At 43.6% G+C, this 27,869-nt stretch overlaps 2 protein-coding genes across 4 annotated transcripts; one reads left to right on the top strand and one right to left on the bottom strand.

The window, feature by feature from the left end:
• The first annotated feature begins 19 nt into the window (after positions 1-19).
• Positions 20-3,209, top strand: gins1 (GINS complex subunit 1 (Psf1 homolog)). The gene is given in 9 exon segments (XM_010896259.4): positions 20-210; positions 1,096-1,160; positions 1,262-1,360; positions 1,481-1,571; positions 1,675-1,683; positions 1,685-1,762; positions 1,764-1,793; positions 2,727-2,801; positions 3,121-3,209. Coding segments are annotated over 9 exon segments (591 nt in total). The 5' UTR covers positions 20-135; the 3' UTR covers positions 3,190-3,209.
• Positions 3,210-3,311: 102 nt separating this feature from the next.
• Positions 3,312-27,714, bottom strand: ninl (ninein-like). Of its 3 annotated transcripts, XM_010896256.4 has the most exons (28): positions 27,344-27,714; positions 26,252-26,460; positions 25,881-25,977; positions 24,661-24,860; positions 19,643-19,709; positions 18,941-19,119; positions 18,044-18,199; positions 16,642-16,809; positions 15,176-15,312; positions 14,310-14,450; positions 14,000-14,174; positions 13,441-13,551; positions 13,241-13,330; positions 12,666-12,810; positions 12,340-12,408; positions 12,125-12,249; positions 11,597-11,955; positions 9,847-11,328; positions 9,264-9,368; positions 9,060-9,129; positions 8,606-8,890; positions 7,680-7,793; positions 7,457-7,603; positions 7,198-7,347; positions 5,222-5,335; positions 4,699-4,908; positions 4,456-4,569; positions 3,312-4,372 (listed from the first exon to the last, which is right to left on the bottom strand). In XM_010896256.4, exons 2-28 carry the CDS (start codon positions 26,432-26,434, stop codon positions 4,181-4,183), a joined length of 5,385 nt encoding a protein of 1,794 aa, XP_010894558.2. In that variant the 5' UTR covers positions 26,435-26,460; positions 27,344-27,714; the 3' UTR covers positions 3,312-4,180. The 3 variants fall into 3 exon arrangements, with proteins under 3 accessions (XP_010894558.2, XP_010894559.2, XP_010894560.2); XM_010896258.5 differs by lacking the exon at positions 9,847-11,328 and having other exon boundaries at positions 4,181-4,372; positions 27,344-27,708; XM_010896257.3 differs by lacking the exons at positions 18,044-18,199; positions 18,941-19,119; positions 19,643-19,709; ... (2 more) ...; positions 26,252-26,460; positions 27,344-27,714 and adding an exon at positions 17,253-17,422.
• Positions 27,715-27,869: the final 155 nt, after the last annotated feature.

Below are 27,869 nucleotides of genomic sequence, written 5' to 3' on the forward strand. Positions count from 1 at the left end.
CCATAACAAAACGTTTTACCGCGAAAACTCAGTCGCCGTCTTCTACAAGTTCACACATTTCTAGTTGGGTTCATAATTTCATGTAACTTTAAACCTACATTTAAAATTAACCATCTATAGAACAATCGTCGAGAGATGTTTTGTGAAAAGGCAATCGAACTCATCAGAGAACTTCATCGTATGAGCGATGGTCAACTGCCTGCATTTAATGTAAGTAGCACGTACCTAAAGGAGTCAAATGCTTCTTGATTTCTAGCCATACTGCAGATTGTGTAGGTCTAGTATGATTGTTAGTTAACGATTCAGGAGAAATCTGACAAATGCACAATTAGCTAGGGATTATGTGCACTTGTCAGGCAGTAACACCACACTGATGCACACACATTATATAGTTAATGTAGGTCCTTTTCAGTCCTCTCTGGTAACTGCTGTCATTTGACTTTTGTACCTTTATAAAAACAAAAAAGTTACGTTTTGTTTTCCATTGTAGCCAGATAACTAATGGTTGCCGTTCCAAAACTAACGTGTACGGTACGATGACCAGAAGGTTGCCATTACTCAAGAAAAACACTGAGATTCTGCGGGCAGGTGGCAAAACATGTTGTGACGGAATTCTCTCAGCGAACACCATTCCTCCTGTGTCATTGTGGCAGCAACATGATGGGAAAATGAAAAGGGCAATGTACAGAAAAGACATTTAGAAAAACCCGCTACCCTCTGGAACCGAAGTTGACCTTTCAACATAACCAAAAGCCCACAGCCGAAGTTAGAGTAGCTGTGGAATAATAGATTTAAGTCTTTGAGTGGCTTAGTCAGAGCCCCAAATTCGATCTAATCAAAATCTGAGACATGCCAAAAAAAAATCTCAATTAGCATTCTCCAAGGAATTGAAAGTAATAGTTCTGTAGTATTTGTCCTCACTCAAAAAACTCCTACTAAAGGTTATCATCACGTTAGTTGTCATCAGTACACTGGAATCTGTTTTACTGCAAATTTTGTCTAACTCAACCTAACAAGACTTAGAGTAAAAATCTATTGACTTTTTACTGCCTACTAACGGACATCTTGTTTACATGTGCTCTCGGGCCCTTGCAGGAAGATGGCATTCGTCAGGTGCTGGAGGAGATGAAAGCATTATATGAGCAAAATCAAAGTGACGTGTGAGTAAAGAAATTCAACAATGTTTCTGTCCCTGGGAGTTATAAAATAATTACCAAATGGGTTTGAGCAGATAATGAGTTTAATTCCACCCACCTTAAAGCAATGAAGCCAAGTCTGAGGGCAAAAGTGAGCTGATTCCAACCATCAAGTTCCGCCACTGCTGCCTGCTGAGAAACCAACGTTGTATTGCTGCCTACCTGTGAGTGCCTGATGGGATGGAGAGTGAATCGTGTTGAGCTGTTCATTGGTATAAACGTTTTAGTTGAACACTGATTGTATCACAAGATGACAGCAGGTAATATTTCCTCCCTCTCTTAAGCTATGACAGGCTTCTCCGAATTCGTGCTTTGAGATGGGAGTATGGCAGCGTGTTACCTACAAATATCCGATTCCACATGTGTGCAGAAGAGGTATGTGTTGTCCTCTTATTCAAAGGCAAGAAATACATTGGATGGCAGATGCCAGGGTGATGTAAGCTTCAGATGACTTTCTTTTTTTTTCTTTCTTCAATAGTTGGAATGGTTTTAACCAGTACAAGAAGTCCCTGGCTACTTACATGAGGTCACTTGGAGGAGAGGAAGACTAGACATAACCACAGGACATTGAAGCCTCCGAAGAGTTTGTACATTGAGGTGAGCTGCGCAAGGGAATGACATTCAAGCGAATGGTGGTAGGGGCCACTTGTTTCTGTTAGTCATCAATGAGAGATAATTTTAAAAACACTAGCTCACAACCATTTATCTGATTTTGGACATATCCATAAGAATATCATAAGAATTTCATTTGTACAGGATGAATCTGTGTTGTTGGTGCATTTGACAAATAAACCTTGAAACTTCCTTGTGAATAGGCTGTTATCTGATGTTTTCTACATAGTTGCCTCAAAAATCTTTAACAACCCTTGAAAAAAAAGGTATAAAAGGTATAATTACAATAATGTAATTTTCCAGCATATGGAATGTATTGTACTTCATCAGTGTTCATAGGTAATCAACCAAAATTACATATTTTTCAAATTGTAATTTAATTTCCCCAAAATTTTCCGAACACCTTTTTTTCTTAGTGCATCCACCCCTAGCAAGGATAATGGCACAAAGCCTTTTCCTAAAATGGGGTCATTGTATTGCTAGAAGATCCACATGTGGGCAAAGGTCAGCCTCCTATTAGAGACAGATTTGTGGATAAGAAAAAAGTATCTAGTACTTACACAGGGATGTTGACCTTAACAAGGGCCCCAGGACCAGTAGAAACATAAGTCCCATAACATCAAAGATCCACCACCATATTTTACAGTAGGTGAGGTTCTTTTTTGCATCTTATTTAACTTGTTTTAAATCATTATTGACCAAGTCATGGTAATAGTAATGTTTAGGTTTTTTAGCAATTATTTTCCAACAGCTGGATTTATTAAGGGCAACAACCATTTCTATTTGTAAGTTCTTTGCCTGTTCCCATGGTTATAGATGACACCTGGATGGTATTTCTACATCCCAGTAACACACCACAGTTAATATGAAGATTCTATTTGATGTACAAAGTGCTGTTGTCTTCATTTCTCTCCATAGGTGCGCTGTTTAAAAGACTATGGCGAGTTTGAAATAGATGATGGGACCATTATTCTTCTGAAGAAAAACAGTCAGGTATGTCTAAATATCCATAAGCCTGACTGTCAACAGTTGAGATCCAGAAGTATTTTACATTGTTTTGGCTCTGTACTCCACCACGTTGGATATGGAATTAGTTTTAAGTGCAGATTTGTAACATTTTAGGGTATTTTCTCCCATGTGAGGTGAACAGTTTAAATAAATGATAGAACTTTTCCATACATTACCCATAAAATGTACAAAAGCTAAGGATTTTAGACAAATTCACAATGTTTTATTCAAAAGTGTGTGATTGCCTAGAGTGATGAGTTTTATTGGAATTAATATTTGTGTTTTTGAACGACTCCTTCCACAGCACTTCCTGCCACGATGGAAGTGTGAACAGTTGATCCGCCAAGGGGTCTTGGAACACATCGTGTCTTGAATGGGACACCAAAACGACATGCTTGCCTTCGTTTCGGCTGAGAAGATTGTCTATTGGAGTGAGAAGGAATCAGGTCATGGCGTTGTGAAGAAGGTCTTTAAAACACAATGAACGTACAGCACTTCGCTGGAGGACATTTATTATGTCAGTTGTGTTTAGCATTGGTTGTGTTGTGCATGTCAAATCTACATCTCGCATGTTAGTGTTTTTACAACATTGTCCAAAGCATAATTTTAGTACTCATAATTTAGGATTTAAAAGGTTGACTGTACAGCAGTGCATCAAAATGTCAAATTGTGCAGATTTATAAAAGGACATGTGTATAAAAAACGTTACATTGGTAAATACTGTGCTTTTGGTTGATAATTTAACATAATCACAAAGAATTCACTGAGTAGCTAAACCCTTTCTTTGATTCATTTTGTGACAGAGGTTTCCGCATACAGTACCGTTCGTCTAATACAGACCAACACTTAAAGTACCCTAATGGAGTGTTCGGCTTTCGAACTGGAATGTTATTGCTGTCATACCCTTGGTCCCATTCTACATCTAGACCTTTCACACCAACTCACAGATCTACCAACACAGCATATTGCTGGTCGATAATCTGTTATCTTCAGACTGCCTGTCTCTGCAGAGACATGATACTTTGTACAAACATCTGATTGACCTTCACAAAAATGGGTCACACCTCAGCATAATTAAAAATAAAAAAATATATTTGTATACACAAAAACAAAAGTACATGCATAATACCCTGGTGGCTGAAAACACTCAATACATGCCGTTTCACTTTGTCATACAACCTACGCTGTGTGAAGTCAAACATCCATCCTGAGGGAGCCGTCACACACATTGACTTTGTGGTCCCATGTATGGACCTTCTGCCAAAACAAACATCCATGCGTCACTCAGATGGTGATCCAATACTAAGGTTAAGGGAAGGAAACTAAGAGGTCTTTCACAGTTGTCAATGTCTTTCTGGGAGCAGCTACGCGGAGAGGGAAGCCGGGGCGATCTTACGAAGGAGCTTGTTCAGGGCGGTGATCTTCTCCTCCAGGAGGAAGTTCTTCTTCTCAGCACTCTTTTGCCGCTGCTCTGTGACCTGCAGCGCCTTCATCAGCTGGGCGTTCTCCACATACAGGTCCTTTAGCATGATGTCCGACTTGGCATTCTTCCCCAGCTGTGGGTTGGACGGGGACACAGTCAAAATCTTTTGGGGGGAGCTTTTCGCTACCGCTTGTCTCATACAGATGGTAAACTGACCTGCTCCTTCAGCTGGTGGACTTTGTCCTGCAGCATCATGCGTACAGTCTTCAGCTTTGTCTCCACCTCCTCCATCCTCTCCTGCATGGTCCCCATCGCTTTCTCATATTGCTCCTGGGAACCAACAGAAAATACATTTTACAGAATGTGCTCAATGAATGATGTGTTCTATGTCAAGCTGTGGCTGATTCTTGAAGTGTAAAAGGGTGATGATATGGCTGGATAGGAGGAACCTTGTGGTACCTGCTTCAGGCCCATCTGGACACCGGCTTGTTGGGCCTGTGTGGCGAGTTTCTGCTCAAGCTGCTGTCTCCTGCGCTTCTCGTCTGCCAGCTGAGCTTGGAGGTGTGCCAGCTGTTCCCTGGAACCCAGGCCAGCCTGGTCTTTTAACTGCTGCAGCTCCCGAACATGCTTGGCCTGGGCCAGCGTCAAGTCTGTCTCCGCACTGAGGGCCTGCATGGTGCCATAACCATAGGGTTACACTGTAGTAAGACCACAGTTATCCACTAATTACCTGGCCTCCCAAACAGATCCCCTCAAACACACGGACTCAGACACAACAGGCCATAAGAATGTAGTATGGGAAAGGTACTCAAACAAAATTAGCCTTAACTTTAGCAAGCCAGAGAGGGTGGATTAGTGCAAACTTGGACCATGTCACAAGTTGCACACAATGTATTTAATAACCGTCTTTTATATTAGTGATGTGGCACCTCAGAGCAAGAACATTCGTCAGGGATTTGACTAAAATGTTTGAGAGAATCACCTGGTCTTGTGCCTCTGCCCTGGCATTCTCCAGCTGTGTCTGTTGGTTGTTTAGAGTCAGACACTCCTCAGTTAGCCTCTCTATCTCCTCCTCCTGGCCCTGGAGCTGAGAGACCTGAAGACAGAACAACAGTAACCATAATGAAACATTACGTGACCCCATCTTGGCATTTGCAGATATTTTACTGTTGAATGTTCTGAACAGAGCTCATATACAATGCTCAGTCCAAGGGGGTAATTCTTTTGGGGTCAGAATCAGTTTCAAGATGTTGATTTTCAATCACTAAAAACAGCCTAATCTTGAAAACCTCCAAGGGGTTCATTCATTTGGGGGCTTATGAAAGGAGACAGATTTACGTAACAAACTCCATTTAGGCTGGTTGAGGAAAGAGTCTTAAACAAAAGTAATGTGCACTTACTACTGATGGCAGAGGTGTTCTCCTGGTCACTCAATATTGGGAGATGTGAAATAATTTTTGGTAGTCTAACTAGTAATACAGCGAGATTGGGTCCTCATTGTAGCAGTAGACATGATTTTCATACTGTTAGGAGGCCAATTTTACCACTGTCCACTGAACTGAATGAAGCTAGCTACTCATTCTCTGGATAAATCACTCTGGGCTAGTATATATTTCTTTAAAGCTATTATCTATACACATATGTTTGTATGCAATCATCATTGTATCATTTCAAATTCAGTGTTGGAATACAGCAAATCAGTATCAATGTCCAAATACTGTTTATAATGTTGGCACTTACACTCACCTAAAGGATTATTAGGAACACCATACTAATACTGTGTTTGACCCCCTTACGCCTTCAGAACTGCCTTAATTCTACATGGCATTGATTCAACAAGGTGCTGAAAGCATTCTTTAGAAATGTTGGCCCATATTGATAGGATAGCATCTTGCAGTTGATGGAGATTTGTGGGATGCACATCCAGGGCACGAAGCTCCCGTTCCACCACATCCCAAAGATGCTCTATTGGGTTGAGATCTGGTGACTGTGGGGGCCATTTCAGTATAGTGAACTCATTGTCATGTTCAAGAAACCAATTTGAAATGATTCGAGCTTTGTGACATTATCCTGCTGGAAGTAGCCATCAGAGGATGGGTACATGGTGGTCATAAAGGGATGGACATGGTCAGAAACAATGCTCAGGTAGGCCGTGGCATTTAAACGATGCCCAATTGGCACTAAGGGGCCTAAAGTGTGCCAAGAAAACATCCCCCACACCATTACACCACCACCAGCAGCCTGCACAGTGGTAACAAGGCATGATGGATCCATGTTCTCATTCTGTTTACGCCAAATTCTGACTCTACCATCTGAATGTCTCAACAGAAATCGAGACTCATCAGACCAGGCAAAATTTTGGTGAGCTTGTGCAAATTGTAGCCTCTTTTTCCTTTTTGTAGTGGAGATGAGTGGTACCCGGTGAGGTCTTCTGCTGTTGTAGCCCATCCGCCTCAAGGTTGTGCGTGTTGTGGCTTCACAAATGCTTTGCTGCATACCTCGGTTGTAACAAATTGTTATTTCAGTCAAAGTTGCTCTTCTATCAGCTTGAATCAGTCAGCCCATTCTCCTCTGACCTCTAGCATCAACAAGGCATTTTCACCCACAGGACTGCCGCATACTGGATGTTTTTCCCTTTTCACACCATTCTTTGTAAACCCTAGAAATGGTTGTGCGTGAAAACTAACTGAGCAGATTGTGAAATACTCAGACCGGCCCGTCTGGCACCAACAACCATGCCACGCTCAAAATCGCTTAAATTACCTTTCTTTCCCATTCTGACATTCAGTTTGGAGTTCAGGAGATTGTCTTAACCAGGACCACACTCCTGAATGCATTGAAGCAACTGCCGTGTGATTGGTTGATTAGATAATTGCATTAATGAGAAATTGAACAGGTGTTCCTAATAATCCTTTAGGTGAGTGTATTGTCATTCACTTCAGAACCTCGTTGACCTACAATGTGGAGTAGGTCCTGGTTTTGGAGGCGCAGCCTCTGGCACTCCTCTTGAAGGTATACTGTGGCCTCCTCCTCGTGATGTTTCTGGGCCATATGGAGCTGCTCTTTCTCCACATTCAGCTGGCCCATGCTGGCCTCCAGTTCCTTTACCTGAGGAGCCGGAATCCGACAATGTCAGCCGAAATGTTAAAGATGACATTTAATAGGTAGCAAAGAGAGCAGACATTTCTGTTGTTATAGTTGTTGGTATGTCACCCACCTTGCCCTTGGCGTCCAACAGTATCTTTTGGTTCTTGGCTAGTTCCTGGGCCTGGTCATTCTTCTCCCGACCCATAGACTGTAGCTGGGAGCGAAGCAGCTCTGTCTGGCAGTCCACAGAATGGAGAGCCTCTTGGAGCTTCTCAACCTGTGAACGAGAACATCATAATTCATGCATATTCAGTCAGAGACATTAGTACCAGAAAGATGTCAAGTTCTCTCACCATCTGGTTCCTCTCCTCTGCCTCCTTCAGCAGCTTCTCTTTATCCTGCTCCAGCCACTGGTACTTCAGAGTCAGGCTGGTCAGTGAAGACTCCACTTCTTTCAAACGCTGGAGCTAAGAGCGAACCAGACATTAGAAAAACAATTAAAGAGGCTAACCAAAAAAAAAAACACTTCAATTTCCAATAGACTCAACATAGCAATGTATCACTGGGGAACAGATATGTCCAAATAAGTAAAGAAAAAATAAATATAAAAATCAGTCATCTTCACTGCATTTTCATGTTGTGGAATTAACTCCCCTCGCTTTAATAGCTGGTGTGTCTTTACAGTACTGCTTCAAATGTGTCATGTCCTTTAAGCAGGTGTTACAACACATGCTTTAAGGTTGGTATGAGATTCTTCTGTTCAAAGACTGTTTTTGTTTTCGCCAAACATGGCATCTGACGTGGTGGCCAAACAACTCAACCTTTGACTCCAGTGCACATTGTTCATTGTTCCAGTAGTTTTGGACTTTACCCAGGTGTTGTTTTTTCAAACATCAGTCATGTATTGATGTTATGTTTTCAGAGCTTCCTTCCTGACCTCCCATTTAGGCCATGTTTTTCTAGTCTCTTAATGACAGTTGACTCATTCACTTCGTCACTGATTGTGTCAAGAGGCCCGTAGATCCCTTGATGTTACCTTGGGGTTCTTAGAGACTTCTATGAGCATCTTTCAGTCAGAATTTGGTGGGGAAACCTGTCCTATGTAGATTACCAGTGGTCTGCAATTCTGTTTAATTTCATAAATGGTTCCAGTCACGTGATTTGTGAAACTGGGTTAAATTCATGAATCTGGTTGGAATTTAGTTCAAATATCCATATGTCCAAATATGTACAGAGAAAGACAACTTTTTTACATGGCTGCAGGCGCGCGCACATGCACCTTTTCCTTGGTTGTGTCGAGCTCTCTCTCTAGCAACTCCTTGTCATGCTGCCAGGTTGTCTGCAGCTGTAGCATCTCCCTCTCCCGCTGGGTGGAGGTTTCCTGGAGCCTCCTTGCTGTGGCTGCCCCCTCCTCCTGCTCCCGGGACACCTGAGCCAGACGCTCCGTCAGCATCTGGACAGCCCCCTGGTCGGCACGGAGACGGGAGCTGAGCTCAGCGTTCTCGCCACTCAGCTGCAGGTTGCGGGCGCTCAGGTCCAACACCTCTTCCCGGTGCTTGGCGTTCTGAGAGTGAAGGGGATGGAGGAACTGTTTGTCAGACTACAAATGTTCATCAGTATGCAGTGGCCTCAGGTAACGGAATAAAATGTAGGTTATAAACTTATCTGATTAAATAGGTCAGTTGAACTATGCAGTCTGATCACAGTTAAATGAAGGGGATAAAAATAAACACCTCCTTGTGAAGAATCTCCTGCTCCTCCCGGTTCTTCTCATGTTCCTGCTCTACTTCATCCAGTTTCTTTCTGATGGAATCAAAAACATTGATGGAATGATTAGTGTAGACAGAATACATCTTCAATAACAACCCCTTCTTTAACAGACATCTGTTAACCATATCTCAATTGAGCATCTTCTCACAGTTAACAGATTAACTTACTTTTTCTTGAGGATGTCCTCCTCCAGTCTCTGGACTTCCTGCTGTAACATGACCAATCTGTCCTTCAGAGAACTGTTCTCACAGTTCACCTTGTCTAGCTGAGACCTACATTTAAAAATTGATGATTAATTTCTCCTCAAAGGCAAAGAGAATATTGATCAGGGGTATCATTTCATGGAAGTGTTTCCAATTTAAAGCCAACATGAGAGAAATGTTTGGGTGAAATCAATGCTCTTATGTGGTAAAGTAACAATGGACACCGGTTTAGACAGACAAACATTCAGTGATGCAAATGCTGTTATTCACAAATTAAATTAACTATATCATGCACTTAGATTAAAGGAATTCCGTTAGAGTGACATAGCAGGTCATTAATGCATTCAAATATCGACTTTGACGTTAAGGTGTAGAGAAAGTTGAAAACTCGAAAAGGTGATCTTTCAGATGAGAGCAGATCGGTTGCTATTAGTCAGTAAATTCTCAGCCTCGATGTTTGCGGCGGAAACATCACAATCAAGGCAGAGGAAGGTTAGTCATTTGAAGGTCGGTTTGATTTCCACCGACAGGCCTGCACGTCACAAACCTGTGTGGACTGGCAGGGTCCATCACCACCTCCAGCGCCATGACCAGCTTCTCCATCTCCACCAGCTGCTCCTTCATCTTGCCCTTCTCCCGATCAAAGGCCTCCTCTAACCTACGGGCTTCAGCCTGAGAGGCCAGGAGGGCCTGCTGCAGCTGGATGGCACCGCAGCTGCTGTCAGCATTTTCTCTAAGGGAGCACAGCTCAGTCTCCATCTTCAGCTGGGCGTTCAATTCCTCTTCGCTATAATGCTTGTCGGACAGGGCTTCTGACATCTCTAACAGAGCTGCAGTGTGCTTTACGTCTGATTCAAGATGGTCTGTCTCAGTGGATTTGGGCTCCAGGTTGGTCCTAAGATCAGAAACCAGTTTGGGCTTTTTGCCCAGTTGGGTTTTCAGCTCGTGGATGTAGCCTTGGAGTTTAGAGGACTCGGTTTCCATCTCAACAATCTGGTTGGAGAGTTGGTCAACCAGGCGGATGTAGTGGGTGTTCTCATGGCGAAGGCGGTCAGTCTCTTCCCTTTCCAGGTCCAGGGTGGATTGGATCTCAGGGACTTTGCTTTGTTCCTGCCTCAGGGCTTCCTGAAAACTCTCCTCTGCCTTCTTCCATTGGACCTCAGTTACACACTGAAGATCTGCCTTTAGACGGTCAATGGTTAGCAGGTGTTTTCTTAGCTCCATCATCAGCTTGGCTCGATCCGCCTTCAGGGAGAGCAGGTCGGCGGTCTGCCTGGAACGTTGTTCGACTTCGTTTCTCAGAGCCTCCTCTGACCTTTCCAACTCCTCCTTCAGGGTGTCTGTCTCTTCCTCTTTGGCTCTTAGCTGAGCTTGATGTTGTACGAAGGCGCTGGAAAGACGTCTGATGTTCTCTGCCACCATCTCCTTGTCCTGAACAAGTGTGGCTGACTCAGACCGTAGACTGTGCAGCTCCCCTCTGAGCTCAGACACCTCACCAAGGAGCTCTTGTTCTCTATCCCGCAACAACCCCAGCTCCTCCTCTACAGCACGCTGTTCTGAGGTCAAACACTCCCGAGACACAGTGCTTTCCTCCAGCTGGGTACAAACCACTACCAGCTGGGCCTCCAGTTGACCGTACTGACGACGACTCTCTTCCAGTTCAGCTTTTAACTGACTGAGCTGTGTGTGATACTGCTCTACTTTCGCCTCTAACTGGGTGTGCCGTGCAAGTGATGTCTCCCCACCCGATGCCAGTTCTGCCTGCCCCTGAAGACTGGCTATGTGCTTCTTTAACTGCTGCACTTCCACCTGGTGCTCTTCCTCCAGCCTCTTCCATTCCACCGCAGCCTGGCTGCAGAACCTGGCCTGCTCCTCACCCGCCCTCTCTGTACTGAGGAGCCTTTCCCTGTGCCTCTGCTGCTCCAATTCCTGCAGCCGCAGACGCTCACCGTCTAGTTGGATCATGATTCTGCGCTGGGCCTTGTCCTGTTGGGCCTTCACCTGAGACAGTTTCTGCTCTGCCTCTTCCCTGATTACATAGCACACACTCTGTTCACATGTATATATATATATACGTGCGCGCACGCGCACTTTTGTGCTGGTCCAGCAAGACAGAGTTAAACGGATGAAGCTGCAGGGATTCATGCAGAAATTATAGTTGCCACAAAAAATGACAACATTTTTGAATGAGCAAAAGGAGGCCAACCCACACAACAGACACCAGTGTGAACGTGAAATCAATCAAGTTTAATTTAAAAAGACAGTTGGGAACAGAAAGCTAGTCAGACCACACCCACCTTACATGCAGCACTTCCTGATCCATCTTGAGCTTCAGTTCAGCCTCCAGCTGGTCTTTTTCAGAGGTCAGCTTCTTGACCAGGTTACTGATTTCCCGGGCGTAGTTCTGCTCCAGCTGGGCATGTTCGCGCTGGGCCCGTCTCTCCTGGTCAGTGCCCCAGCCTGGCCCTCCCTGGCTGTTCATGAGCTGGGCCTGCAGCTTCTCCACGGTCTCCCGGAGCCTCTTCACCTGCTCTTCAGCCTGGGCCTTCTGCTCCTCCAACTCACTGATCTCCACCTTGTAGCCCTGGGAGATGTCTTTTCTCTCCACTTCAACACTCTGCCGCATCAGCTCCAGGCTGCGCTCGTAGAAGTTCACCTGTCGAGTTTATGTGGAGGGGTCAGGGATATCCCAGAATTAGCTACACTAACTACCTTGTCCTACAGTTTACTTTTTACATCTAGTTTCACTCTTAAAAAAATGTAGGATATTATCTAAAATGAGACTAAAATGTGTTGCTGTGCGTTTCAGCGTGCCTACACTTCACCTTGGTCTCTATCTCAATCTTCAGGTCCTGCACCTCCTGGCTGTGCCTCTCCTTCAGCTGTTCCATGACCATCTCTGTCTCAATGCTCACAACTGGGACAGACAGGTTCTCTAGAGAACCAAGGCCTGAGAGAACAGGTGCACCAGGGTGCGTGAGTCATACCCGACAGCGTTTTGACAACAGAAAAAAGGAATATAGACTTATCGCGTTCTTACCTTTCTTATTGGCCACTTGGAGCTTTTTCCTAGCTATGGGGGATATGCTTCTTTTCATCTCTGGGTCATCTGAAGCACAATGGATAAGAGTACTGTAGACAATGGTTCAGTGACTAATGTGAAAGAGAGATACTGAAGTAATGGGAGGGTGTGTATGAAAGTTATGTGGAAAAACAATTAAATGGGGGAGAAAGAATGGATGGAGCCTTCTGGGGGGCAAACACACAAGTAACAAAAACTCCAAAAACAATGCATTTAATAAATATGCTTTCAGCACAGAATTCATCGAGATTCTAGGAAAAAATGAACTCAGACGGAAGATTTACCAGAATCGGACTCGGTGGTCAGTGATCGTCGGCTTGACCAGGCTTGTGTGGACGTGTCTCGGGCTTGTCGCGATCTCCTCCCCGTCCCTTGACTCTTTAATATTTCCACCTCAGAGTTCAACTCGTCATTCCTGTCCCGCAGCTCCTGTGACACACACACACACACACACACACACACACGTCACTGAGCAGAGTAGTGACTTGCAATACCTGAAACAGACTTGTGTAACACACCCAGGAAAGCAGAAGCCGACTGTAACGACAGAGCAGCGCCGGCAACAACATCCTCGCTAAACGGCACGCGCGCACTAAACACACAACACCACTCACCTTCACTTTCTGGCCTCCCAAAATGGAAGGCGTTTCGAATAAATCAAATAAATAAGTTGTCATTCTTACACCAAAAATAGGTCTTAACTCTGTACAGTGCAAGTGAACTACCATAAATAATGGAATGTATTCAGTTGACATCCAATTACTGTGCTACACTTTAAATATTGCAAAAGATAAACCCAGTCAACCATCTTGGGAATTCCATGCAAGGCATATTTATTTAAAAGCGCACACACTCTTACCCGGCACTGCAGTTCATACTCCTTGATGATCTCAGAGAAGCGCTCCTCCTGGTTTAGCAGTCCTGTGTTGTTCAGGTCCTGGCTCCCGAACTGTCAGTCAACCAAAACAACAACAAGTCATCAATAATTCATTCCTCCGCTCACTCCCTGAGGGGTGAGTTACCACAGTATGACATCCACCCATCCTCGCTCTCTCCTACCTTATCCAGTAGGAGCTGGTCGAGGTCTCTCTGCAGCTTGGAGATGGTGTTCTCGGCCTCCGACAGCTTACCCTTCAGAACACAGACCTCATCTTCCAAACGGCTGTTTTCCTGTTAGCCCAGAAGGATTGGCATACAGAACCACTTTAACACATCCACAGCAGTACAGTACAATCACTTCACAACAGGAAGAACCAAGGTGGTACTAATGACTGGCTTAGTTAAGACACTAAGTAGCAACTAGATTGTCTATCGATCTAGTAGGATCCTGAATAAAGTATGTCTGCGCCTGGAGGGGGAGGTTTCAAGCAGGAAGTCTAAATCTAAATCACATGGCTCTAATCCTCTCATTGATGTGACCCTAACCCTCGCGAGGAGACTGGAGAGAGATTTCAAAAATCCTGGCACAACAGTTTATATTCATAAGAACGTCTTTTTGAAAGCTTGAGGAGCCTCTCATGCAGTGTAATCAAATGTAGTGTTCAATCAACAGCCCGCATTGTTAGCGGCGTTCTCACTGGAAAGCGCTCCAGGTGTATGCATTTGTAGTGCCAGTCACCTGGGTGGCATTGCAGACTTCCTCCTGCAGGCTGGCGTCCTGTGCTTTTAGGACCTCCACTTCCTGTTTGAGCTTGGCCCGATCGCTCTCCAGCCGCTGCAGCAGCACTTCGCCCTCCTGCTCCGACTCAGTGCGTAGGGCGGTTAGCCGATCCCGATACTCCTGCTCCAGGCCCCTGCCAATCAGAGAGAAGTTCAACTGAATGGCCCCTCCTCCGTGCATGGCCATTCACAACCAGTCTAGCAAGATTTTCCATCAGACTGGTTCGTAACAAACAATGGTTTCGATGCAAGGGAAGCGGAGGACTTACTTGATTTTGGTTTCATTCAGTGACTCCATGGTGGCATGCCGGTCATCCACCTCCCTGACCAACTGGAGATTCCTCCGGTTGGCCCAGTCTAGGTCAGACTTGACCTTGTCCCTCTCCCGACACGCCTGGTCTGCCAGCACCCTGGGGGACGGACGGTCATGTCAGCACCAGACTCACCAGAATGACCAGTTACAGTTGACCTCAGTACATCACAGAAAATAACTGTACATAACTGAAACAACCAAGATTCAATCTACATTACCCACACAGAATAAAAAAAGGCTGGTCAAAGCAGTTTGATAACGGCCAGTTATTACGAAATGAAAGTATGAGGTTACAAAAAGTGTCAAGGTAACGATTGTTACAATTGACAAAACAACAGCATCTTTCACCTCTAGGTGGAGACCTAGTAAAATCTATTACACCAGAACCCGATGATGTAAGCTGCAGGCTGGTTTCTGCCATGACTTCCAATTGACCAGCGGCTCCTAACGCAATGTCTGACCATGAAATCAATGTGTTGATGTAAATTAGTTGGTTTCAGACATGAAAACAATGCTGAGACAGCACTTAGGTCTCTCTGACCATAACCTTTAATTGACAAGGCCAGGTCACATTAACATGGCTGACCTGTTATGAACAGCTATTGAGCTGCATAGTGTTTATTGCAAACTGTCAGTGGGTCACAAAAGAATCGCCCATCTTCTACAACATTCAGAATTTCACCTTCTGCTTTCTATTACAACTCTCAACAGCAGTCAGTTAAAAGCTAATAGAAATAAAATGCCAATTTATTTAAAATCATCTGCTATAAAGATTCCAATAAAAGCATGCTGTTCTGAAGTATGTAGTAATCCATAACTCACTGGAGGAACTGGATCTCATTTTTGTAGGAGATGAGGGCGGCCTGGTGGATGCCGTTGCCACCGACCAGCAGCTCATTGTCCAGGGCCAGGGTGAGTTCCGCCAGACTGACCCGCTCCTCCAGGGGGAAGTCCAAAGTCTGGAGGGGATGAAAAAGCATGGAGGAAACTGATGAATTAACAGCAGTGGCGCAGTGGTCATCAACCCAGGTTCTGGAGTACAATTTTGGTGTTTTAGTGCAGGGATGGAACAAAAGACTGCCCATCTGCAGCTCTCAACAATAAGATTGTTGGAGTATAGGGGAATGTTCAGCTTCTCATGTTTACCGTCCACTTTGACAGATAATATTATTATTTCAGGAAAACAATCTCATCCAAAAGGCTTTGGCAGGCTTTTCTATATAGATTAAGTTGTCCACCAGGTGTTCCCAACCTAGGGGCAGAGCCCTGAATATGTGCCAACATTTCAATGGGGGTGCGGTAGCTTCCTTCATATGAAGAATAGTCATTTTTTGTAACAACAACCAGCTAGAAACTAGATATTAAATGCCAGCAGAAGGTGCCAATGATGCAGGAGAACATAGTATGGTAGAAAACTTTGGAATGTGTTCACTTGGGGCTTAGGCTTGTTCAGTGGTTTGGCTGTATACCTCACAAAAAATACAAATAAACGTATGTACTCACTTCTGCAGCTACACATTGGGGTCCAGATGTATTTACGCCAATCAGCCGTTACACAGTGATTCATTAAAGACGCCAGAGATTCTTCAACTAATTTGTGTTTGGCAATTCAGTCTTCATTATCTCTTTGTGTAAAAAGTTGTCTAGCAAAATGTCAATGCCCGGTTGCAGGTGGTGCTATAAGTGTTATAATTCAGAATGAAGACTGTCGTCAAAGTGTTTAGTTCAGTTATCCCTGTCATCTTTTCAATTATAGCCAGTTTGCAACTGCTGATTCTTTAAACATATATAATGTATATACAGTTTAATGTGTATCAATACTAGTGGTTTTGGATAGGAGCCAACGCAAAATGACTCAACTGTATCCATGACTGGAGGACTTTCAAATAACAACAGTATTGTCCAAAACCAAGCATTGGCTCAGAAGTTTCTCACAATGCTTTTCTTTCACACAACGAACTTCCAAGCCTACAGCATGTTAAATCCCTGTACCAGAATGCCACATGACAAATCACAATGGCTGCTTATCTGATGTTAAAATAAATAACATCTTTGCGGAGCAGCATGTGGGCTAACAGTTACATCATCAGACCTGTAACCAAGCTGGCCATGGGAGAAAAAATATATATAATTGACTGCCTTGACCCCTGAGCAAGACAGTGAAACCCTATGGCCTTGGTTGGTTCTGGGAATGAGAATGTGTTCTCAATCAACGTCATTGGTAAGGGTAATACAATTACAAATTAAAATAGTCAGAGAGGTTCCAGCTAGCCTGACCTGGTACTGACCTGTAGGATATCCCTGCTGTTCCGGATGCCCTCCTCGGTCCAGAGGGCGATGACCCTCTCTGGACTGGTGCAGCCTGAACCATCGTCCAGCCTGGTCAGCAGCTTCTGGCCCACGGTGGCCGAGAGGAGAGAGGGGGACGTGGAGCGCACCACCCGCTCCTCGAAGGCCTGGGAGAAATCAGAGGAGGACATTAAATCTGTAGGTCCAGGCTAGCGCGCGGCCCGGTTCAGTTTCCTCACGGAGTACTGCAGCGGATCAACCAGTGCACATTGCAGATGTGCTGTGTAACCTTACTGCTGTCCAAATCCCACGGGAATACAAAGAAGTGGTTGAGAGGCATGGCATTGTAGCCGGAACACCTCCTTTGGTCATGCCACTCTCTCCAAGAATAGCCTGTACTCCATTGTGCAGTTTGAGACACTCACACACGAGCTTTAGCGTCACAATACAACCATTTCACAGGCCAATAATCGCCTTTTTGGTGTTGTAACACTTAAATCTGGGATGTAAATGTGTCAGTAGTGTTTAAGTTCTGAGCAAAACTGACAAATATACCTGTCTAAGTGCTGGTTCATGTAACTATGAAACAAAGAACAAGCGTTCCTGATACCTGGAAGGCAACCACATGCCTGACTCGAAAAGAATGGATGTTGTCTTTCTTTGCCCATTTTAACAAACTGCAGCCAGGTATTAGGCCTGAAGTGCAATACATATTTCTTTCTTTGTCTCTCTCTTTGTGTGGAGATTGTCATTTTGCGAAGGACTGCAGCAAAGGTACACTAAGCTCCGCCCCAACAGGCAATTACTTGATTGGCAGCTGGCTGGAATTGCTAAAATGGAGCATTGCTCATCTGAAAGGCAGGCGGGAACAAACTACAAAATTGTATGTACGTTTTTCAGAAGGGAAGATCACATTTCTAATCAACAGTTCATAATCGAAACTTTACATTTCTTAAGAAATTAGCCACACATTTAAAAGTGATATTTTATTTGCTATAAATAAAATATCTTGAACCAGAAAGATGTCATGCATGCTTACATGTTTTCATTATTGTGGCCTAATTATAATTTTTTCTGTAATAATTCAGACCCAATCACATACATTTCAATTTAAATTACTGTTAAATATGCATGCAAGGTGCAGAACAATGTTCTGGAGGTGATAAATCTGGCTTCATGCAAATATGCAGCTCCCCAGCAGAGACCAGGCTTCAATACCTGCCTACACACTTCACTTCTGTCTCCAGTTCTCCCTGTGATTCCTAGTGTCAATAAAAGCCTTTCAAAAACCAATAAAAGTATGAAAAAGAGTAAGTCATAGGGAGTGTCCGCTATTTAAAAAAATAATGAATGTATGCATGACCTAAAAAAGGGTGACGTTAGGTCTTTCATTCTGTTCACCTGCTGGAGTGAGCGCTGAGGGTTGGGTCGAATGGGGGTGGAGGAGGAGGTGGGGGCTGAGACTGCCCCGTCTCTGAGGAGGACCTTCTGGAATTCCCTGAGGCTGACCCTTCCATCAAGGTCAGTGTCCAACTTCCTGAAGAGAGAGTCCAACTCCTGTGTGACAACACATATAGACAGAGATTAAAAGCATCAAGTCAACAGAAACCAAGGAAAGAGATTGAAATGCAGCTATGATAACACGCCCGCTATATTTGGCCCGTAAAGGCCCTGTGCATTCTTAGTCCTTTTATTTCTGTGTTATTTCACTGTGTGCTAATACACCAACATATATATTTTATTATTTACTTAAACCTCCTTTGGTCCTTGAAATGCTCAGTCTGATTATGTGAGTATTAGGAAAACAAATTTAAAGATACTTATATAGCCCTGATTGGCTGATAGTAAGGTCTAGAGGGTGTCGGCTTAAAAAGACGAAAAGTTACCGGTCAATAATTATCAGATCAATGTCAGCCAAAAATCCCAAGCATTAAATATTTTCATACAACAATTACACATAAAATGACATCAATGTCATTGTCATAATCATAATTTCAGAATGCTACTCAGTGTGAAAAAATAATAAAAAAAACATGGAAATAACATTTTTAACTGCACTCTCACACCCCCTAATGGATTAAAAAGGAATTAACTGTACTACTACAAAATATAGAGCCTCCTAAACTAGGCTTAATCTGTGTTCAAGAAATAATCTCACAGTGTAGAGAGAACCAGTTGAAGCGTCATAATCCCCATAAAACCTTGCAGTAAAACCTGAAAAGGGCTATGTAGTGAACCAACGCTTCTGATTTTTGAAGTAAATTCAGCCACTGTCCAGGCATTCAGGCTGGCCCATACCTCTGTATTCAGGTCCTGCAGGCCAAGGTGGTCACAGACCAAGGCCAGCTCCTGTCTGTTCAGAAAGCCGCCTCCTCCTACACTCAGCTCCTCCCACAATGCCCTCATCTGGACATCTGTCACACCAGGGGAGTGAAGCAGGCTCTCAGAACTGTCCTGCTTCCATCGCTTCTGCTGCCCTGAGACACAGACACATCTAGAAGTCAAGTTGGACGTTCCTTTGAACAGAAGCTCACAAACCTTTCTGTTCCAATCAATTACAGTCAAAAGCTCTTGAGAACTGCGATTCACAGAATCACAGATTTTCATACAATATATCTTGCAGGGCCCCTGAGTGGCACAGGGGGTTATGTGAGTGCCTCACTGTAGAGCTGAGTTATGGCGTCCAGGTGTTTGAATCCTGGTCAGGACATACAGAGTTTGGATACCGAAAATTGCATTTTACCTGACATAACAAAACTACAAAGGAGGAAACAATTTTTTGTTTCACAGGTAAGATGATTTTCCAACATATGGAATGTATTGTACTTCATCAATTATTCTAGAGAAACATTAATATTTCAAATATTTCATATTTGCGGACGCTTTCGAGTGGATAGCAGCAGGCTTTGAATAAGGCCAGGTGTTTTTTTTCCAGATCAACCAGGAAAAACATTAATCTTAAGGACAGAATGTACAACAAGTAAATGTGAATAAAAGTACCTTGTGCCTCAAACGTTTGATGGATGTTGTCCTTATGGCTTCCGGTTTCTTCATCCGACTTGAGACTCTGAAAGCAAGACACTGATAAATGACCACCAATTGAAAAAACAACGGACGTGTCTAAACGCCCACCAGTATGCCCGTCAACATTGCATAGGCTTTTGTCTGCACGTGTGTATGTGTGTGTGTGAGTCTGCTGGTGAGCTGCACTATGAAAGCCAAATTACCATTCTACTGAGTGTGTTGCCAGAGAGAGTATAGCGGATGAAGTGTGTGTCTGTGTGTCTAAGTGTGCCTGCTAAAGACAGACATCTGTAAGAATGCTTGACTATTAGCGCTGAGCAATGATAACAGAGGAAGAACAATGCAATGAACGGACTGTGAGGAATTCCACAGAGCCAACATTACTTCTGCTACATTGAGCCAGAACAACGGGCAGATTGTGAGTCCGGTGGGCTAAAGAGTAGAGTGGTTCTCCCCTGCAGCATACGGGCCCGTTGGCGCTCTCACCAAGGCGCTGAAGGCCTCCTCCACGTGTGTGCATGTGTCCTGCAGACTGTCACTAATGATGGTCTGGAGTCTTACATAAGACCCAGTCTGAAAATACCAAGTTTAAGTCAATTTAGTTATGGAGAATAGTTACTCACTACTGAAAAGTTAGGTTGGCTCACAGGCCACAGTCCTTTAGGCTTACATTATATTGTTATAGGCTGTTAATATAACCAGGGTTTATAACACATAATTTAAACATTCTATGACAGTCCATAATGTTGTTAAAAAAACATGATAAAGTTCTATCAGACAAAGTTTTGCAAACAAAGATATTGTAAGGATTACATTTCTTAATTGATGCCATAGTCTAATATGTACAGTAGTCTGTAAATAAAAAAAGATGAAGTACATTTGTTAAAGGATTACTAGGAGCATGAACAATGGTCAAACTCCGACAATTTCTCAGTCTAAAAACGAAAAACAATTGTGCCTATTGCTGGTTTATCAATTATGTCAATAAATGACCCCCTCTTGTAAGATGCTGCTATTGTATACATTATTTTAAGTGTGTTTCAGTTACCTAATACTGTCTCACAGAAGTTCAGGGTAGTGGACAGAATGCTGGGTTATCATATCAATTTCTTTCCTATGGCTGCACTAATGAGACACTAGGGGTTTTACCACATTCTTTTTACAGTAGTGTTAATGGATCACTTTGGGGCATTGAAATGAACAGAAAATAGCGTTCTGTATTGGGCATTGCCTATATGGTGCCAAAGAGCAAGGAACCCAGTCACTCAGTCACCGTCATCATGGCGATACCACAAGGCTAGAAAAACAGATTGAACAAGATAAACAGTACATCTTCATCAAACAAGGTGCAGCACCAAATTATAGACGCTAGTGGCGCCAGGATGTTTTGTCTAGGGGAGCTAAGACGAGGCTAGGTCAAGGACCATGGGTTCTGATTGCTGGGAGTGCTCAGTCGTGTTCAGCTGTTTGGACTCAAGTGATGTGCATCTCATCAAAGAATTGGGTCAACTGATGCCTGTGTCCTTCAAAATCAGTCAGTCAACAGTGCTGATGGGGGGGGGGGGGTCCCAGCTTTTGACAGTGCTTCAGTCCCAGCTTTTGAATTGGCCCTTAACCATGTTTCAGGTTCAAGTACATAGTCAGTGATCAGTGGGAGTAGTTTAGCTATAGCCATCCCAACTATCAACGACCAATCTCTTCTGCCGGCAGCATGCTTTCAGTGGCCTACAGAGGACCCATCTCTTTCAGTGGCCTACAGAGAACCCATCTCTTTCAGTAGACCATCTGCAAGCCAGGTCAATTTTACTGTCTGGGTTATTGTCAACTGTGTAATCATAGTTAGCTAGATTAACCAGCTGGATGTTGTTCAGCATTGGCAATTATTAGATACTATTATTAGAAATATGCATGATTTTGTTGTCATTGCTAGCCACTGCCAAGAAGACATCCTAGCTGTAGCTAACTAGCAATGCAACAATGTGGTACTAGGGATTGTTAAATTAGTCTTTTAATAACATAGTTCTGTTTAGGCAAGACTTCTCTCTATTCTCCAAACAGGTTGTGTGAATCAGAATCTCGAGTTGGCTAGTTATTGCTCTTGTCTGTTTTTATGAAAATAAGTCTGTCAACATTTTACACGGCCCCCCTACTACTCAGGGGCCGCTACTATTCTGTAATGTCTCATTTCAATCAATCCCATGTGGAAGACGAGTCTATTGATTTCATGGCTTCATCATTGGGATCAATCTGGGCATGACCCCAAGCTGTGGCGCCACCAGGCTACTCATCATGGGACAACAAGCTACTGTACATGTTCATCAGCTTTAAATATTGAACAATATTATGTAACTCGTCCATGAAAGGCTTTTCTCTTTGGAACACAGTGCTGGTTTCAGTATACGCTCTCCGTCTCTATGTCTCTCTGTCTCTGTGTCTCTCTCTCTAACACACAGCAGAACTAACCAAGGTCAGTGAGTTTATTATTGTTGTCATCAGAACCACTTCAGGGTCACTGAGCAACATTGACACCCGTACTACAGTGGTCTAAATGCTTAAGAAATAGAAACCATCTCTACCAATACAAAATGGTGGTCAGCTACGGTAGGAAGTCAGTCGATAAGGGTAAGACACCACTAATACTGTCAGCATTTGAAAGGATAAACATTCAGACGCAATCATCTGAGCTGGATGAATGAAATCATCATGTGTTTACGATAGATTGAAGGCAGTCAGCTATAACCAGACAAAAGGAATATTTTGTGAATATTCTAAAGGAATTGAGAAGGGTTCTTCTGGCGTTTAACCTGGACGGCACGTTGCATTGTAAACGAATGTATAGACGTTAAAGTAGGTTGTGCGTGATAACTACTAAGTAAGTCATATTAAATGATGTGAAGACAAGGGACACGCTTTTGTGAAATATTAAACAGGACTGGTTCAATAATTTATATAATAACTGGAAGCAGACGTCGACATTCCATCCCAACAATTTCTCAAGAAATGTGCATTTGGTGACCTGTAACCTTCCGACCCACTACTCTAATGAACACCCCACCCCCAATCCAATCACCTAGTTTACCTAGACGCCCACTGCCTAGGAGTTGACATTTCTCTTCTTTGCCTGAGCGAACTGCCGGGACCTACTCTATGACGTTTGCTCTACAGTCAATCCCATCCTATAGTAACCAGGCCTAAAGCTGCTTACATAATGCTTTAAACTGCTGGAAATGTTCACTATTTAAACACGATTATTGGAGAGGAGCTTAATGAGAAACATGGCGTTGGAATCTATTTGGCACAGCTCCTGACTAGGAGGAGAGAGGCTTTGGAAATACGTCATCACACAAGCTAGCAGAGATAGTCAGTGCAGCGTTACATAAAAGCTTTCAATATTTCAAATGGGAGTAAAAAAAGACTTAACAGGATGTGTTCATGAAATGTGTGCTGAGCACACACACACAACAGACAGAGGTCAACACTGACTTCATGTTTATTATGTTTTTTATATTAACATTGAAAGATATATAATGAGAAATATATATTCTAATAATAGAAATCTTCAGCCAATTCCTGTAGCCAATTCTTTAACTAAATCATTCCTGATTAAAAACACACAGACAAGGGCCCAAACTTTTCACTCTCTGCAGAAATTTCACACCGCGACTTAAATACGTTTAACATCGACAGCTACTAGCCACCACCATGACCTTCCATCCACCTTCCCTTTGTACAATTTAGAGCAAAAACAATGACCCTTCAATGGATATGCTGTTGTGAAATTGGTAAACCCAGACCACGCATTGTCAAGGGGCTTGTTACTGTAATTTCACACCTGATAATAATAATGTCACTCAATATGGTAAGAATAAAACTAATGAAAAAAAGACCATGGAAGATCAGATCCCTTGAGTATCTGAAATCAGCAGCATGAAAGGGGATTCTACTCATTCCAATATGATCAGTCTCAGCATATCAAACAGCACAATGTTACACCTGGCAGAGAGAGATAACGAGGTGAGCATATGGTCTCAATATCTCATCCCTAAGGTAAAGCTTCTCACTGGTAGAGAGAAATACACAGAGAGAGAGACAGGGAGAGCGAGAGATACAGAGAGAGAGCGATACAGAGAGAGAAAGAGAGAGAGAGAGAGAAGTACACACAGAGAGAGAGAGAGAAGTACACAGAGAGAGAGAGATAGAGAGAGAGAAGTACACAGAGAGAGAGAGAGAGAGAGAGAGAGGTACACAGAGAGAGAGAGAGAAGTACAGAGAGAGAGAGAGGTACAGAGAGAGAGAGAGAGAGAGGTACACAGAGAGAGAGAAGTACAGAGAGAGAGAGAGAGAGAAGTACAGAGAGAGAGAGAGAGAGGTACACAGAGAGAGAGAGAAGTACAGAGAGAGAGAGAGGGAGAAGTACAGAGAGAAGCAGACAGAAAGAGAAAAAAAGAGAAAGAGACCAAAAGACAGAGTGACACAGAAAGAAAAGACTGATGAAGTAAGAGACAAAAAGACAGAAAAGAGAGTTGGGGAGGGCATCTTTGAGCTCCAGCCAAAGCTAACAGTGAGGGATGGATGGTGCAGGAGAGCAGGCCAACCATGAGAGCTCGCAGTAGCACATTCCACATCACCCCACTTCCTGAGTGTGGATTGGATCCGTCTGCACAAACACCCATGGATACAACTCTGCTACACAGCAGTCTAAAAAAGTACTCTGCGGAAACGTCGTAATCTGTGGTTGCCAACCAATCCCAGGTCACAGGAGATATCTGACACAGGCCACACCCAGCACCAGCACAATGCGCCATTCATGAGGTACATATGAGGGAAATGAAAGTGAAGCAGTAAGTTGGGAATCCATCTCCAAACAGTCAGACCTACACTAAGCCCTGGCCCAAGCTTGACAAGTCAAAAGTCAGCAATCTGGCCTCTCTCAGATTACCACCACGGTGTAAACACAACAGACAGAGGAGGGGGAGGAGCGGCACAAGGCTTACCTCCACACTCTCCAGAGAAGTGGAGCGTCGAAGTTTGGCCCTCCTCACACCAGCTGGAGAGGGCTCCTTCTGCTCTGTCCGGAAAGGAGGAGAGTCCTCCAAGTCAGCTGTGAGCTCGGAGTTGGGCCGGTCCGGCCGAGACCGCCGGCCGTAGCGCTTCGTTCCCTTTACAAACTTGGGCTTCACCTCCTCGGGAACAACTGGAGGTCCGGGAGAGCGGGAGAGAATGGGAGTGGGGGAGACAAGCAGTGGTTCATAGAGTCTGCTAGGATATTACAGAAGAACGCCGAAATAGAAAACAAATTCAGACCAGCTGGGCATTTTCTTCTTCCCACATTTACAACTGTAGTGTACAAATATATTCTCACAGAAGCTTAGTTATGTTTAGCTACCAAATAACAACAGAGTCTATAACAAAGGCCTAAATTCTTACAAAACCATAGTTGAACACACCACTGAAAAGGGCATGTAAAAGGATACTGGTCGTCTGCTCCCAGAAACTAACCTGGTATTACATTTTATCATCCTGTACCATTTTAAAGAGGGAACACTGCTTTACTCTGAGATCCTCTACTACAATATCCTCAACTCAAGGAACATATTGGGGGGGGGGGTGAATAAATGATAAAGAAAGCATCCAAGTTGGTTAAAGGTAGAGAAAGTGTAATATATTACAATCTGTATTTCTTTGAGATAAAAATTCAGCCTGGAGCTAATCAGGACAGATATTATTAACAGCATTAACTGAATTTCTATTAGGAGGAAAGATGCTAAATACATCCCTTCAATTTCTCCACCATTGTTGTCCTCATTGTGATATTGTGGTCACCCACTCTGGCTTGAGACTAAGAACCAGAATAGACCAAAGTACCAATGAACTGAATAATGTTTTTTTTTTTTATTATGGTATATTAACTGAGGGAAAGCTACAATCGCTACACTCATTCACAGTAAGTGTCTTTGTTGAGCGGTGTAAATATGGACAGTAATATAAATCACCTCCTGGTTTGCTGTTTAAAAGACCAGATGTTTATCCACAAGGATACAATGTATAAATCTAATCCACCACATAGGGCCCGTGAATAAAGATAAACAGGAGCCAAAACTTGTGTCCCTAAACAACTGATTTCATGGGTTCCAAACTATTCGCACAGATGTGAAACAAATGAAAAACCCCTATAAATCAATCCACTCCACACCAATCAGCACACGTCTTTCACCTGGTTCCAGATAGCTGCTCTCCTCTTCTGATGTGCTGAAGTCCAAAGAGTGAGACAGCACAGCTACAAAGCCCTCTTTGAACTCTTCAAAATTCACCTGCATTACAGAGGGGTACGGAGTTAACTGTGTAAAAAGGGTTCTTGTGAGACGTGGATGCTGCACAGCATGTAAAGGGAGCCACATGATGAAGAACAACACATAAGAAGCCAGAGACACCATTTGACATAACTCAAATTGGCACACTACACACGAACTACGTCAACAAAGGTCAAGGCGTTAAATGGGCTTTCAAAGAACCACTGATAAGGGGGAAGTTAAGGAACTCCCCCAACAGAGTGGTGTCACTACGGCGGTCCGTTCTGTGTCATACCCGGACATAGTGGTGCGGTCCCAGCAACGTGTTCAGCAGAAGGGGGAGGTGGGCGTCCAGGGACAGCTTGTGACAGAGGGCCGTCAACTCTTCCTTGTCCAGGTAACCGGTACCTGTGGTGTCACAGCTGTCGAACTCCTCCTTCAGCTGGGCCACATAGCGGTTCTGCTCTTCCTCATCCATCCCAGTACATATTGCAAGGCTTGCACCTGGACGGTGGTCAGGAATAGATGTGCCCGCACACACAATGAAACTTAAGTCAGTCATATCCAGGCTAATATGTTTAATGCAGTTGACTAATATGCCTGGACTATGTTGGACTGTGTACAGCGAAATGCTTTAGAGCAAGACAGTCCGTCTGAATGGATCTGCTGCTCTTAGGCTAAGAGCTGGTTCCTTTGGCCTTGGATTATAGCCACAGGCCAGACACATCTGCCCGCTCCAGTGATTGCAATGTACTTGCCGCACGGAATTCTGCATTTAGTCCTGATCAGCGTCAGTTATGTAAGGTAGGGAGCTGTGTCAATTGTTGTTGTCCCCCAGCCCCCTCCCCTGACATAAAAAAAAGGAAAATTATTTAAACAGGTCTATAATCGCAAATTATTGCTAAATTGCAAACTAGGGCCTTTTGGTTTAGCAGCCCATATAACTGAGGTTTCTAAATATTTTTGGATATTCGGTTTGAATATATTCTGGCGCAATTTGTAAGTAACATTTGTATTTGACAATAAAAAAGAATTAGAAAAACACATATTCATATCAATAATTGAAGCATACATTTTTTAATTGCTCACAGTGCGAATAAAAATATTGTCCAATTCTCATAGCTCAATCTACTAAAATCGGATCAACATTGAGCAGGCTCCTGCGCTTGAAGTACAAAGCTTGAGTCGGCTGTGTTTCACCATGGGAACCGGGAACCATGCCGTGGTGAAACAAAGGTCCGGTAAAATAGAAATAATAAAGGCCACAAAAAAGTATCCAAACAATACACTTTTCGCGCACTCTTGGAACGAAGACCGTAACAATGTAGCAATAGTCAATTTAGAGTCTCTTACAGACTGTCACCCTAAAAAATAAAAGAGCACTTACCGTTTTAACAGTCCACGAAACTGATACAGCTAGTCCAACGTGAGCATCGGGTGTTTTTCATTTTAAAGATTTTAGATGGGGTCTTTCTATCCGTCGCGGTGTTATATTATGGGAAAACGGGTCACGTCGACATAGCCACAAATATGCTTGGAGGGTAGAAATCTCACTTCTTCCGTGGGCTAACAGAACTAAAGAAGCCTATTGGTTCTACACATCGAGTCTGGAGGCTTCTCCGCTACTGGCACTCAGCGGTACCGAAAGCGAGGCTACGTTGCGCTTTAATGTACTACTGAGCGCGCAAAGAATGGGTAGAAATCGTAATGCTGGAGGCTCCGACGAAGATGGTGGATTAATGAAGACGTTTCACTCAGGCTGTATACACAATGGTTATAAATGGTCAGTTCCGGTCTGCTTAACAGGGTATCTCTCCAACAGCAATCAATGTGATGTCATCTGCGCGAGGTTTGATAGTCACTAGCTTCTATAGCCACAAACTCAGATTCCATAGCCACAAATGCATATAGAA

This window comes from Esox lucius, chromosome 6 (genome assembly GCF_011004845.1).
Source record: "Esox lucius isolate fEsoLuc1 chromosome 6, fEsoLuc1.pri, whole genome shotgun sequence".
In the NCBI taxonomy this organism is placed as follows: Eukaryota; Metazoa; Chordata; class Actinopteri; order Esociformes; family Esocidae; genus Esox; species Esox lucius.